The sequence below is a fragment of the Arvicanthis niloticus genome, chromosome 9 (genome assembly GCF_011762505.2).
Source record: "Arvicanthis niloticus isolate mArvNil1 chromosome 9, mArvNil1.pat.X, whole genome shotgun sequence".
In the NCBI taxonomy this organism is placed as follows: Eukaryota; Metazoa; Chordata; class Mammalia; order Rodentia; family Muridae; genus Arvicanthis; species Arvicanthis niloticus.
Genome location: NC_047666.1, coordinates 54467368 through 54483138, shown reverse-complemented (window position 1 = coordinate 54483138; position 15771 = coordinate 54467368). Strand labels below are relative to the sequence as shown.

The 15771-nt window shown below is 46.5% G+C and overlaps 1 protein-coding gene across 3 annotated transcripts in view; it reads left to right on the top strand.

Moving 5' to 3' along the window:
* The window catches only part of Alox5 (arachidonate 5-lipoxygenase), a 55125-nt gene that overhangs the window by 27056 nt on the left and 12298 nt on the right, over nt 1-15771 (top strand). For all 3 annotated transcript variants that reach the window (XR_013112578.1, XM_076940346.1, XM_034511620.2), the window contains exons 4-8: nt 722-844; nt 5838-5944; nt 6771-6943; nt 9800-9946; nt 14882-15085. Coding sequence is in view for 2 of the 3 variants with exons in the window: in XM_076940346.1 (XP_076796461.1) it covers nt 722-844; nt 5838-5944; nt 6771-6943; nt 9800-9946; nt 14882-15085 (754 nt within the window). In the remaining variant the exon portion in view is untranslated. The remainder of the gene's footprint in view (nt 1-721; nt 845-5837; nt 5945-6770; nt 6944-9799; nt 9947-14881; nt 15086-15771) is intronic.

Genomic DNA, 15771 nt, shown 5'->3' with positions numbered 1-15771 from the left:
TTTATTTTCTCTGTCCCAAATGGATAAACACGACTTTGTTTTCATTAGTTTGTTCTCAGAGAGTATTCCGTGAGTTGATGTGTGGAGGCTCTAAGAGTTAAACATCTTAGGTGTCTGCTTCTCTCCTGAGGGAACTACTTTGGCGTGACCACCTCCCAACCTGCTGCAGGCCAGATGTTACAGAGGCATTCCATCAGTGGTCTGCACCCAGTGTTCTTTCTCACTTCCTCTAATGCCCTATGATTCCACCATGAAAACTGTCTCCTCCTCCAACCACCACACACAGAATCAGGATGTGCACTGGCCACGCTGGCAGGACATTTGACACTAGCTGAGTGTAGCATGGGAGCCTTAAAGCCCTCTTCCTTTGACTGTCAAGGCAGACCCCTCTTAGGGGCTGGGGCTGTTCAAAGTCGCCTGTGTTAAGTGAGGTCCCTAGGATCTTCCTCACTCCTTTCTATGTATGAATAAACATCTGTTCCATTCACTAACTCTTTGGTATAAGCCAGTCTCATATCTACTGTTGTGATCATGCCATAGGACAAATGGTTGTTATACAACATTGGAAAGATTCCTGGTTCTTCTGCTTATAGTGCATTGAGCTTATAGTGGGAAAGTAGACTGCCGTGTATAACCTTGTCTGACAAACATGGCAACCTCAGCTCAGGGGACGGCCAAAAGGGCCATCTTTAACACAGTGTTTTCACTTTTCTCACGATAGATGGATGGAGTGGAACCCCGGCTTCCCTTTGAGTATTGATGCCAAATGCCACAAGGATCTGCCCCGAGATATCCAGTTTGATAGTGAAAAGGGAGTGGACTTTGTTCTGAACTACTCAAAAGCGTAAGTTTTTTGATGGGTGTGGGTGGCCTGTGGTAGCTGGGGATGGGAGAGTGTTAGAAAGGAGTTCAGGCTCTCAAAGAAAGAGTGCACCATTCTACCTCAAGTGTCTGGACAAGGCAAACTGTACTCTTGATCAGAAGGGTGGCCACACACCAAGGCAGGAATTGCACTTGCTTATTCTAACTCAGGTGGTGACTGTTTTTCCCCATTGACTGGGATCCAACTCACAGTCTTAACTAGCTAATCTGAACCGAACTGGTACAAAGGAAAGGAAGGAAGAGAAGAAGGGTCACTGATCCAGGCCATCAAATGCCTAGAATACAGCAATGGACCTTTGTGAAAATAAAGATTTCACTGGGGGAGGGGGAATTAAAGTATTTCCATAGAAGTCCACAGTTATTGTGTGTGGGAGTCGGGTGGTAAAAAGATTTTAATTCCTTGTCCTGAACACTAGTTTTAGAGCATCTGATAGAAAAGACTCATATTTGATTTTTCTTATAATAGGAACCTCATTCTTTTCCTTTATGGGCCTTGAGCTGGGGAAGCAGTTCAGCTGAACACTGTTCTCCATGCATGTGTTCTATCCAGACCAGGAGGTAGTCTCTCATTAAACAATTGCAAGATGACTTATATCTACAGCCTTGACCCAGAAGTCTCCCAACCCTACAGCCCTGTGCTCTCAGCTCAAAGCAGAGGCTGTTCTTACTTGTAACACTCCATCTCCACTTCCAGTTCATTCCTGTGGCCAGTCTACCTGATGATGGTGTCCAGGCTGATACCAGGGGGCAGATTCTATAGTGACAATGACTCAGATGTCACTGTTGGTCCCATGACTTGGATTCCTGTTCATTTGTCTTAGGGACCTCATGAAGTAGGCACATGTGTGTGTCACTGTTCTGCTGCTGTGAAGAGACACTAAAACCAAGGCAATTCTTATAAAAGAAAGCATTTTAACTGGGCGCTTGCTCACAGGTCCAGAGGTTAGCTCGTTGTCATCATGGTGGGGAGCATGGTGGCACACATGATGCTGGAGAAGTAGCTCAGAGCTTTACATGCTGATCCACAGGCAGAGAGAGACCTGGACTGAGTGTGGGCTTTTGAAATCTCAAAGCCCAACCCCAGTTTCCTCCAGCAAAGACACACCTATTGCAACAAGGCAACGTCTCTGAGTCTTTGTAATCCTTTCAAATAGTCCCATTCCCTGGTGACTATATTCAAATATAGGAGCCTATGGGGACCATCCACACACCACACAGCACATATCGCCCCCCTGTGCAGTTGAGGAATCTGAAGAGGAATAAGAAGCTTGAGGACCTTGCCTAAAGTCCTTTGCTAATAAACAGCAGAGACACTGAACTCTGGGTTACATGTCTGCACTGGAGTTACTGCAGGATGCTAGCACAACCATGGATGCTCTGTCAAAAATATAGACCTTTCAGCACCACACCAAGGTTAGCAAGAACACCTTTCATGCTATACTTGGACTCTTAGAGAATTTTTATAATCATACAAACCTAGAAAACCCTAAACTCATGAAGCACAGCTGAGCCTTACACTCCCCCAGGGGCCTTTAGTACTTCCCAGCACCAAGCACACCCACAGACAAGTCTCCGAGAGGGGGACTTGACTACCTGCACATCCAACAGGCAGCTAGGGCTGAGGACAACGGATCAGTTTGCTTGATCTGGGTGTTTTTACAGTTGTTGTTGATCATTTCTAGGTAAGGAAACCAAGATTCCAGTGGGTTAAGATAAAATAATTCATATATATATATATATATATATATATATATATATATATATATACAGCTATATACAAAGACATAATTTATATATAAACTAACTGCGGTGGTCTGAATAAGAAATGACCCTGTAAGTGTAGGCTTGGGTATTTGAACACTTGGTACCCAGTTGGTGATGATATTTGAAAAGATTTAGGAGATTCAGCCTTGCTGGAGGAGGTATGCCACTGAAGGCAGGCTGTGAAAGCTTCCTCTTCCAGTTCACCCTCTTCCCTTGTGCTTGCCATCGAAGACATGAGAACTTTCAGCTTCCTGCTCCTCCTGCTTGGTGATTGCTGCCATGTTGTTCCCACCGTTATGGTCTCTAACCCTATGGACTATGAGCCAGAATAAACTCCTTCCTCTATAACTTGCTTAGTTATGATGCTTTATCACATCAACAGGAAATTAACTTAGACAGAAAATGGTCACAGAGAAGAGGTTTTATTGAAAAACCAGATCACATTTTGTTGTTGTTCTTGTTGTTGTTTGGTTTTGTTCAGTTGGCTGTGGGTCTTTTTGCTTTGCTTTGGAATGTAGAAGCCTTTGGATCTGGGGACTAGAAAAGCAATAAAATGCTGTAAGAGAGCTTAACTGTCTCCATAGCGGCCTGAAAGCCACTAGTGATGAGAGCAATGCAGACTGCAGAGGCCTGGCTCAAAGGGTGTCAGAGATAAGAAGCATGGGCTATAGTAGCAACTGAGCTGGAGGCCATTCCTGTGACATTTGGCAAAGAGTCTGGCTGTTTTCTGCCCAAGTCCTGAGAGATTACCTGAGACTGAATTGAAAAGTTATATGTTACTCCTGGACCTTTATACCCGGAAGATGCTCCAAAATATAACAAGGACATATGTTCTACTATGTTCATAGCAGCCTTATTTATAATAGCCAGAAGCTGGAAAGAACCCAGATGTCCTTCAACAGAGGAATGGATACAAAAAAATGTGGTACATTTACACAATGGAGTATTACTCAGCTATTAAAAACAATGAATTCAAGAAAATCTTAGGCAAATGGATGGAACTAGAAAATATCATCCTGAGTGAGGTAACCCAATCACAAAAGAACGCACATGGTATGCACTACTCACTAATAAGTGGATATTAGCCCAAAGGCTCACAATATCCAAGATACACCTCACAGATCACATGAAGCTCATGAACAAGGAAAACCAAAGTGTGGGTACTTTGGCCCTTTTCCATCTGGAGACTGCTCCACCTGGGTATCCATCCCTTGTGCAGTCACCAAAGGTAGATACTGATGTGGATGCCAGGAAGTGCATGTTGACAGGAGCCTGATGCTGTCTCCTTAGAGGTCTGCCAGAGGCTGAAATATGCAGAGGCAGATGCTCACAGCTAACTGTTGAACTGACCATGGGATTCCCAATGGAGGAGTGAGAGAGAAGACTGAAGGAGCTGAAAGGATTTGTGGTCCCATGGGGAGAGCAACAATACCAACCAACCAGAGCTCCCAGGGTCTAAACCACCAGCCTAGGAGCACATAAGGAGGGACCCATGGCCCCAGCTTCATACATAGGGGAGGATGACATTGTCAGACATAGGTGGGTGAAGAAGTCCTTGGTTCAGTGAAAGCTGGACGTCCCAGTGAGGGGGAAATCATGGGTGGGGAGGTGGGAGCGGGTGGGTGGGTGAGGGCATAGTCTCATAGAAGCAGGAGGAGGGGGATAGGATAGGGGGTTCCTAGGTAGGGGGGAAATGGGGAAAGAGGATTACATCTGAAATGTAAATAAAATATCCAATAAAAAATGTGTTGTAGATATTTAATCTTTGGAAATTTCAAGACTGCATAATGTCAAGTTTGTAGTCGATTTATTATTAATAATACTTATGCAGGTCTACAAAGGAAAAAGAGAAAGTGAGGCAGTAAGAAATACAAATGTACAATTTAGGGAAAGAAAAGCCATAGGAAGTTTAACAGCCAAGCATGTGTGAGAAGAGAGACTCTCATTGCTAAGGAGCTTAGTGCAGCTAAACAGAGGCTTGCTATAATATGCCCTGGAACGCCAGAAGGGTGTCACACAGATCAGATTCCGACTTGTGAACAAGAGCCTACGGAGATTTTTGCTCCTAGAGAGCAACTGAATGAAAGTTGCTGCTGCAGTAATTCAAGAGGCCAGGGTCTGCCCCAAGCTGGCAGCTGAGTTTAGCTGGGTCATCCATGTGGTGGTGGCTTTAGAGGCCTGAAGGATGCAAGAATGAAGGGGTTGTCCTCCATGGTTTTAGAAAGCCACCAAGGCAAGGCACTGTGTGGTAAGGCTGTCCCTGTGTGAAGACCACAAGAGCAAGAGGCTCAGAGAGGCTACTGCATCAAGCTGTACAGTGTGACCTGGGTTGTGATGGAGACCCCAAGATTTTGGAGATGTCAAAGCTGGGAGATATACATAGAAGAGCTGCATACATAGATTGGAATCCGCCCAAGAGAGAAATATATGTTGTAGTCAGCAAAATTGGAAGGGCAGAGCCATCTAAGCCCTTTGAAATAGGCAGGGGGCTAAAGGATTTGGTATGTGCCCTGCTGGGTTTCAGGCTTGCTCTGATCCAGTATTTCCTCACTATGACTGCTTTCCTCCCTTGTGGAATGGTAATGTATATTCTGTGCCACTGTATGTTGGAAGTATGTAGTTTTCTTTTTTACGAAGGTTATAATTAAGAGATTGCCTTGAGTCTCAGAAGAGACTCTAGGCTTTTAACCAGGGCTGAGCTTGCAAGACTCTGGGGACTTCTGCAGTTGGGCTAAATGCATTTAGAATTACAATATGACCACAAACCAATGGGGGCCAGGGAGTTGAGTGTGGTTTAAGTGAGAAATGTTCATAGGCTTGGGGTAGGTAATATTTGGTGAGCTATTTGGAAAAGCTTAGGAGAGGCAGCCTTACTGCAGAAAGAGTACACTAGGGACAGGTTTTGAGAGTTTAAGTCTTGCCCCATTTATGGTTTGTGCTCTGCATAGCAATGACTGAACACAGCAGAGATGGGATCCAGAGCCCTTCCAGAGGGTACAGGCCTGATCTCTTACACAGCTGAGGTACAGTAGGAAAAGCATCTGCTACAGGCTAATTTCTTCCCTGGTCCCATGAGGCCAGCACCTACCCCTTAGAACTGCATGGGATATCAGGAGGCTCCCGAGTATGAGGTAAAGACACTCTGCAGAGGCATAGTAGGCAGCCAAGGTGACCCGTCCCCTGGTTTGCAGGATGGAGAACTTGTTCATCAATCGCTTCATGCACATGTTCCAGTCTTCCTGGCATGACTTTGCTGACTTCGAGAAAATCTTCGTCAAAATCAGCAACACTATTTCTGGTAAGAAGGATCTTGTGGTTCTGTGGATGAGAGAGATTGTTTTTCTGTCTGAGACTTGCAAACATCCAACCCAAGCACCATCGCGTCATTTCATCGGAAGTCTCATGGCTCTTGGGACTTTTTTCTTTACATACATAAATTATGTGTGGCTCTTCTACACAGAGCCAAGGCAGGACTGGGCTTCATCAGAGTAGCTGATGGCTGAGCAATTCTGCTCTTGCAGAGGATTCAAGTGCAGTTCCAAACATCCACACTGGGTGGCTCACAGCCACCAATAACTTCAGCTACAGGGGGATCCAACGTCTCTGGTCTATGGAGACACCTGTGCACACACTTGCTCACACGTGTGTACACACACACACACACACACACACACACACACACACACAATAGTAGTAAAAATAAAATTTAAAGCAATGGTATCTTAGAACCAGAGTTTGTTTGGTTGGAGCCCTGGCACTGTCCTGGACAGTAACAGATGGACTGTCATGACAGTCATCACTTCTTTAGGAGGCAGGAATGGTTGGATACAGGTGCTGACCTCAGTGCAAGAGACCAGCACTCTCCCCTCTCTTTTCATGCTGGGCTGAAGGACCAGAGACCTTGAGAAGAGCAAGTGCCCGGGAGTCTTACTGTTCACTAAGGCATAGCTCTAGGAAAACTAGCTGCATAGCCTGACTCAGTAATGAGTAGGGACACAGCAACTGGGAATGGCATGTGAGAAGATCCTGATGTCCCCCAAAAGGGCTCCCTACAAAGATTTGTCCCCCTGCAGGATCATGGGATCCTGCCCAGCCATCCTATCTAGAGGGTATTCTCTCCACAGAGCGAGTCAAGAACCACTGGCAGGAGGACCTCATGTTTGGCTACCAGTTCCTGAATGGCTGCAACCCAGTACTCATCAAGCGCTGCACAGAGTTGCCCAAGAAGCTCCCAGTGACCACAGAGATGGTGGAGTGCAGCCTAGAGCGGCAGCTCACTTTAGAACAGGAAGTACAGGTAGGCCTGCTTGCTGAAGACCTAGTCTTTCCACAGTAGCCACTTCCTGCTGTCCAATGCTTGCTGATCCCCAGACTACTACTGGCTTGTCTGTTTTGTTTGATTGACAGTGTGAAATCAGTAGTTTCTTTCTTTTCCTGGCCGCAGCATCCATGAGGGTCTTGGGCACTGTGCAAACCACATGCAGTCACAAAAGGGGCTATATCTACACAATCCTCACATCTGTAAACACAGTGTCAGTGTGTTCAATGTCCATATCAATAATTACAAGAGGACTTGCACTGTGTCATTCCCTGTAATAGGTGTGTTCTGCACATGCTCACCCAACTGTCACCCAATTTGCAAAGGTGAGGAAACTGGAGAAAGATGTAGACGATGTGTAGGTAGAATTTATTGCTAATTAGAAACATAGGTACTACCTGTCCCTCACACACCTTCCCAAGCCAGTCTTTCCTGGCTCTCACTTGCAGGCTCAAGCCCTCATCCCCAGTTCCAAGGCTGATCTTGTCTTGAGACAGATAGAGTTCAAACTGAATCAGCTTGTATCTGATGGCATCTGCCAGGCATTCCCACGCTAGATTTTATTTTGCTTGCTGATAGTCCTAACAGCAACCCTCAGCATATTGTCTTCTTCATTCCCCATTGCAGCCAGCACCACTGGGCCTCCATCTCCAGCTGTTGATGTAGCCTCTGTTGCCTCTGGTCACCCTGTCTAGTTACCCAGTCCACACCGAGACTCCAAACACAGATCATTCAGCCCTAATTTCCTGCCTATGTGACTTTGGGAGGTTACTTAACCAACTGAAGTTGGGGTCCTGATCTACGTAGGGAGTCCTTCCCCATTCATTAGGACCTACATGGGATCTGGCATACTTCTAGACATACAGACAGCCAGCAACAATAATAATAACTCCTTACACCCACCCAGTGCACAGAAATAAGCACATCTTAGAACTGAGAAAGACCTAAACCACCACAGTTGTCCCTAGCCACCCAAAAGTAGGACCTTGCCTGTTCTCCAAGACAAGGCCACATCTTTTTACTGGCAAGCCCCTATCAACTCCAGGGAGGGTGGCTTATGGGTTATCTTCAGTACGAGCTGACCCATCAAACACAGGATGATTGTGTTCTGCTGTGGTTTAGATCATGAGGCAACAATCTAATAATCTAACAGCCAGTACTGATTAGACTCTTACATACATACTACCTTGTCTCTTATACTGTCCCCAACTAACATACCAGCACAGTTCATGGGTCCCTCCATCATTCTCGACACCTTTCTTTGACAACCTCCGTGACATGTTAAACTCAAAGCTCTTGAATCGCTTTGTTTTCAGTATTGAGATTTGGGCCCAGAACCTCACATGTTTTAGCAAGCTCTCTTCTACTGAGCTACATTACCAACCCCTAAATATTTTTAAAATCTTTTCTAATGAAATTGGGGGGGGGGACATGAATAGAAAAACCTTTCAAGAACCCTGTTTTTCCCCATATCTGTAGAGAGCAGCCCCACCCCTCCCATCTCTTCCTTTCCAGGAGGACCCTGCCCTGAATGACAATGGCTAATTTGCCCAGTGTTGAGCTTGATCTAAATGAAGTCCTACAGCAACATCTGGGTGTCTGGCTTCTCCCACCGACCCCCTCTATCCTCATCAAACCACCTCGGCGTGGTCTTTCAACATCTTTCGTGGGCATCAAGCAGCTGCCAGTTACAATGAACCTGAGTTAGTCGTGGCCAGTCTTTCATCTTGGCTTTGAAAATTAATAATTAGAAAGTAGAAAATAAATATGTAAACCAGCTTTGGAGCTGGAGAACCAGGCCCATGCGTTTTGAATTCCACTCGTACCCAAAGTTTTAGGGTAAAAGCCGGGTTCCCAAGGCCCAGACAGGCTAGGTTTGGCCACCCAGCCCCACACACAAATAAAAGAGATAGGTAACACAGGAAAAAGCAGAGAGAGAGATTTAATCAATATGGACACACAGGAAGGAAGAGATAACGGGGTCCAGTGACCCCTAAATCCACCTTGGGGCACTGTCATGAGTTTTAAGTTTAAATAGAGGAAGTCCTGGGCCAGAGGACAAGTTGTGGTTTAATAGGAAGTCCCAGTCTTTGACTATTGTTTTTGGTACTGCAACTAATCCAAAGAAGTTTTCATTACTGATTGACAGGATGGATCTGGTTTCCACAAGATGATTACTTCTGCTCCAGTCTGTAATATTGTTATCCTGGTACAAGTGTGTGTGTGTGTGTGTGTGTGTGTGTGTGTGTGTGTGTATCTCTGTTTGTCTGTCTGTCTGTCCTGGTAGGGGTTACCTGTTTCTGAGACCCAAGACTGTGACATATTTTAAATTTTTGAGCAAATATTTTGGTTCAAATAAGCCTCTGAACCATGAAGGAGGAAGCTGGGAACTTTCATTCTGTTGAATAGGACACATGAATGAATTGCTGCTATTGAATAGTAAATGTAAAACTAACTTTTATATTAATATAAAAGGAGAGATAAGGGCTTATCTTTGTGCCCTTGCCCTTGAAGAGAGAGGAAATTAGGGTAGACAGGCTTCAATGGTTAGCAGGCTGACTCACAGAGTCGGCAAGGGTCTGACAAGGCAGGACTAGCAGGCTGTCGCCCTGCATTTAGTTACTCTGCACAGTCAAGTGAGGAATCATTCATTCTTAGTAAAAACAGCTTCTAGTGTTTGTTACACACTGAATTACAGGGAAGGGGTGTGTGTGTGTATGTATGGGGGTGCAACGCACATGTCCTGAAGACCATTGGTCACATCCTACCCCTGGCCTGGCTCTCGGGTCCATTTCTGCTTAAAGTAGCTTGAATGTATTTGGCCGCCTCCCACAGGCGGGGAACGTTTTCATCGTTGATTACGAGCTACTGGATGGCATCGATGCTAACAAAACGGACCCCTGTACCCACCAGTTCCTGGCTGCCCCCATCTGCCTGCTGTATAAGAACCTCGCCAACAAGATTGTTCCCATCGCCATCCAGGTAGGTGGCTGTTGAGCTCCAGTCCTTCTGTATAACTTGTACCTCAAGGGCTGGGGGTGGGGGTGGAGGGGTGGGGGGGTGTTCTGGGGTAGCACCATCCATTCCGTTGAGGGGCACTAAAAGCTCCCACTCGAGTTTTCTCTGGGGTGGGAGAGAGAAATTAGCTATTGGGACTCACTGCTGCTGTGAAATGACTGTCTCCACCAGAGGCAGACAGTAGCTTTTCCAGGTACCTTTGAGAAATTCCCTCCTGAGTCTAAGCACTGAGGAGGGCTTGTCCTGCAGTGACATGCTTCTCCTCCCACCCACCTCCTGACGACTGTTCCCAACTTGGCATGCCCACACAAGCCAGCTAGGTGAAGCTAGGGGTTAAGCTGCAAACAGAAGCCACTGAGCTATGTCGGAGACCTCACCAGTCCTGGAACATTGTCTTCCATACAAGTAGATTCTTGCAGCCCAGAGGACAGTGGAGAGCCATGGGAGCAGTCTCATGGTTGGGGGTGGGGTGGGACAGGGCTTCATCTACCTGCGCTAAGAGAGCTAATGTTCAGACAACAATAAAGAGGGTAAGAGAGGCGAAGCATGTCTAAGTGAAAGTCCCTGGGGGATAGGGCTTTACAGAGACTCCATGGGGGATAGAAAGTTAAGCATTTAGCACACAGTGTCTGTGACCTGGACACTGGGTGTAAAAGGAGTAATATCAGTGATGTGCAGGTCTCGATACAGTCCAAAAGCCTTTTCCTGGGAAAGCTTAGAAATCCCGAAAACTGCTGAATGTTAAGTGCCTAAGAATAGACACTAAGCTTGATCTTAGCCAAAAGACCAAGAAGCGGTAAAACTGTGACCCATTTTTAATTTTCCAGCAAATTCGTTAGATTCAAATAAACCTCTGAACCACAGGAAGAGCAATTTAGAACTTTTGTTGTGTTCAGTATGACTGCAGACCTGGAGGAGAGACTTACCACATAAAGAAGCGTATGTATCGCTGACATACTAAATGTTCTGGATCCTAGCACATATGATCATTGGGTTTCACGCACTACCTGTCTCCATTTGTAATTACCACCTTACTGCTCTCAGTCATCTTTCCCAGGCCAGGAGACTAAAGTACAGGTGCCCATAGTAAGCCACAGAGCTGAGGTTCAAGCCATCTGTCTCAATCCTGACGTTTAGCTTATGTTTATAATCCCAGGTTGTTGGTTCAAGATCAGCCTGGGCTACAGAGTAATGCCCACTGTCTAATTAATTAATTAATTAATTAATTCGGTTGACTGAATATCTATACCCCCACCTTCCCAGGTCCCCACCCCTCTGCGCTCCAGATAAGACTCTGATAAGAGTCCTGAGCCTCTTATCAGAGAAAGCTCTGTGTGTAAGAAGCTGAAGCATCAAATGAAGGCACAGGGGATGTGGGAAATCACCACTGGAAGCTGCCAGAAGAGGGATGAATTACTACTGACAGGTGTTCTGAACTAGCTTGCCCCAGACATGTATTTATTAGAGCCAGGGGCCTGACTCAGATCTCAGCTCTTTTGGTTGTTAGCAGGAAGTAAGGTATTGGACAAGTCACAGGACATGGTTAACCCTTTCTCTATGGCTGCCCAGAAGAATTAATGCAGCCCAGGGCAGTGGTAGCCGAGCAGTTACTGGGCCAACCCTTGAGCAGGGTCCACAGCTGCTGTAACAGGCTGGATTTCAGGCTGGGCTGTAAGAGATCCATGGGTCTCCGTATTGAGGCTGGCAAGTGTTGAGAGGTTCTCTGCCAAAACTGCACTGATTCAGCCTTTTTGAGGATGAACAGAGCACCATTCTAGAGGATGGAGATCATGGCTCCAGTTTGGGTGTGAGGCTGCAGAGAGACTGAACATAGGAGTGGTTGAGGATGTGAAACCACGTCCAAGGCAGGAAACACTGCAGCACCATGCACCTTCAAAGAGGACTGCGTCCACTCTCAGCTGACTTGGTCCTTCCCAGGGTTAGTACCAAAGTAGAAAAGGAAGACATGGACTATGGACGACATCAGCTCATCGATGCAAAGTGAATGCAGGAACACAGCATACCACAAACCATATACTTCACATGGGTAGACAATGGTGTTGACTTGGTAAAACACAGGACGCAGGGTCACCAGGCTGTGCACAGGTTGGAGATTGTAAGGATAGGCCTACGTTTCTCATAGTAAGGTTCTGTCTATGAAAACTAGACACAAATACACACATATGCAAAGACCTAGGGAAGCAGCGACCCTTTCTGGCTGAACAAGAGGTGACATTCTCACTCACTATTTCTTGGACTCTTCTGTAAATGCTGGGGTAGTTTAAAATAATAGGTAGATGTTATTTTCTACTTAGAAATAAAAGATGACCTCATTCAAAAGCATTTAAAATAATGTGAATGCATTGTTCTGGGCATATTCTAGAAGACCTGGGAGAGAACAAGTCTGGAGGGGTGGGTGGAGGATGGAGCAGACTGTGTATAAAAGCCCACCATGGACTTGAGTGGCATGGTCAGACAGAGAGAGGAGCTACAGTGTGATGGGGTTACAGCAGGCAGAGCTATGAACATCCCTACTCAGTGTGACCCGGAGAGTGGCTGAGTCACCCAGAGCCTCACTTTCTCTCTTTGCAGAATAGGAAGGACGAGGAAGAACTGTTGGTCAGGCCGTGGTGAGGATTTTCTGATAGCACACAAGTCAAACCTTAGGACACAGCAGAATGCCTCTGGAGTCAGTGTCTGAGAATGCCTGAGTAGGACAGGTGGTCTACGTGCTCTAGAAAGCAGACTCAGGGGTGGCTGTCTGTGGACCGCGCAGCTACAAAAACGGAGTGACCATTGGGAGGAGCAGTCCTCTGAGGACCTTGCTCACCAGGACTGTCTGGAAATGGCCAGTGTTTTGTCCTGTTGGGACACATGTACAGAGTTCTGCTTAAACCTGATCACTTAAGTACTCTGAAATTCTCTCCTAATGGTAGAGGACAAATCCATTAATTAACAAGTGGTGAGAATACTGTGAGGGTTGGTAGTGTCTCCCTGCCCTTCTTGCTCATCCCCAGGCAGTGGGATTCAACTGCTCCTCTAGTTGTCCTGTCTTCTCCCCCAAGGCATAGTGGCTTAGGACATAGTACTCTCCTTGCTCTGGCGTTTTTGAGATGCAGCTAATCCAGATCTAGTCTCAGTGTAAATTCTGAGTGTCCACAATCCAAAGACTTAGAAGAAGAGGAAAGGAATGGAATCTGCCAGGACTAATTTCAGAACGATTTCATGTTGTAGAAAAGTGGGTGAGATAAATATTTACCCCAGGGTTATGTGTTTCCTTTTCTTTTAAAGAAAATATGGCTGACAAAAATAAAATGTTAAAAGGTGGCTTCTTGGAAATTTGAATTTGTGTTACTTGCATTATATTTCTATTGGCTAGTGCTACTTTGGATGGAGAGACACATCAGGAAGGCGCTTATAGCCTCTCTAATGAAAACAGTTTAAGGAAGGGAGAGTTATTTTGGTGCTCAGCTTAAGGGAATATAGTTCATTGTGAAAGGTAAGGCATGGCTGCAGAAGTAGGAGGTGGTTGGTTCCATTTATAATCCAGGAAGCAAGTAGAAAGTGGGGCCAGTCTGTGGAACCCCAAAGCCCAAGGTTCCAGCTCCTAAAAGTTCCAAACCTTCCAAAACAGTACTGCCAGCTAGCAACCAAATGTTCAAACAATCGAGCCTACGGGGACATCACATTTAAACTGAAAAACCATCTTCCATATTAGAGACATGTAGCTAAATCTGCCCCCAGGCCTCTGCTAGAAGTCTCTATAAGCTCTAGAAGTGCCCCTTAATGGCTAAAGAACCTGCTCCTGGCACATTGCTCTCCTGCGTCATCCAGATTGTTAGGTCTTTAAAAGTTTCTGTGTCTGAAAAGATGAGGTGGCTTGATGGCCACCTTCCAGACTCATGGGGGATCTTACCCCCAGGTTCTGAAACGAAGACTGTTAAGAGCAATGAGCGGGCGCTGACAGTGTGGCTAAGCAGTAAAGTGCTTGCCTTGCATGGGTAAGTTCCTAGGTTTGACAACTAGCACCGCATGTGCGCATGAGCATGGACACACACACACACACACACACACACACACACACACACACACACCACTTACACTCCACCTTATACAGTGGTGCCAGTAGCTAAATCAGCAAGGTCCACCTTTTAAAGTTTCCAAACCTTCCAAAATAGTACTGCCAGCTCGTGACCAAGTGTTCAAATACACAAGCCTATGGGGACATCATATTTGAACCGCAAAACCATCTTCCCTATTAGTTAGGGGGATACGGTTAAGTCTGCTCAGGGGCCTTATTTTCTGTCTTTAAAGAGATGGGGTTTTTTAAGAGAACAGAAAACAAATTCTTTACATTTTAGAGAAAAATCCCAAGCATGGAGTGAAACTGGAAGGGCAAAGGCAAGCTGGGCCCCTGTGTATCTGGTTTTAAAGCTGGGGCTCAGAGCAGGTCTCCAGCTGCAAGTCCTGATTTGCAAAAGGGGACTCAGCAGCATGACACCCCAGCCTTGGCCCAGAAGGAGCTAAGCCTGTGGAACACAGCACTCAAGGTCAGGGTGTCAGGGAGGGGGATGGAGGGAACTGCTGAGTAGAGGTGGGTAGAGTGAGAAGATGCCAGGCACTGGGGACTGCCGCGGAGTGAAGCATGGGTCACAGCCCCTTGCAGCAGCTGGCTCCTTCCCTGAGGTCTTTACCACTGTCCTCAAGTTACAGACAAGGAACCTACAGCTCACAAACAGATTGTGAGACATCACTAGGGCCCTCCACTCCCCACATGCTTCTTGTGAAAGTCATGGTTGGTTGATGTTTGGATTCTTGTGGAACTTCCCCAGAGGCTGGGCTCTCCCACAGCTACAAAGGAGAAATAAAGCGGTGTTTTCTCTTTCTTCAACATACCAGCTCAGCCAAACCCCCGGAGAGAAGAACCCAATTTTCCTCCCTACGGATTCAAAATACGACTGGCTTTTGGCCAAAATCTGGGTGCGTTCCAGTGACTTCCATGTCCATCAAACGGTCACCCACCTTCTGCGCATGCATCTGGTGTCTGAGGTGTTTGGGATTGCCATGTACCGCCAACTGCCTGCTGTGCACCCCCTTTTCAAGGTACAGCCAGCTGTGGTGCTACCTACAAGGAAAGAGTATCTAACAGAGTAGCTGGCATCCCAGTGTGTGTGTGTGAGGGGGGGTGATAGCTAGGAGTAGGTTGCAAAGAGGGGCCTAGGACAGACACTCAAGGGCCAAGTCACAGGAGCCTGTCACAGCCGTGCTGGCCAGGAAGAAGAGTTTGAGAGGGCAGTTAAATCACTTTCCTTCTCTTCCCAAATGCTGCCAGCACTTTGATTGTTGGGTCAACTACAGGCTAAAAAGTACTGCTGCTAAGCCAGGCGGTGGTGGTGGTGGTGGTGGTGGTGGCACATGTCTTTAATGCCAGCACTTGGGATTGCAGAGGCAGGCAGATTTCTGAGTTCAAGGCCAGCCTGGTCTACAGACTGAGTTCCGGTACATCCAGGGCTACATACATAGAGGAACTCTGTCTAGAAAAACCATAAAACAAAAAAAGAAAAGAAAGCTGGTGCTTTGGTCTCTTCGTTGTAGCTTAGGTCAAAGCAGAGCTTCTGCCCTAGAGGATGATGGTCAGGATCTGTTCACAGTGTATTAAGAGGCAAGCACCAGGGCCCTTACTCCTAAGCATCCCAGTGGTGGCCACAGCCTCCTATGGCTACAGGGCAGGAAGGTCTACACACAGACCTTTCACTTCCTCTCTGTGGCCAGAGTGACCCCTGCACTGT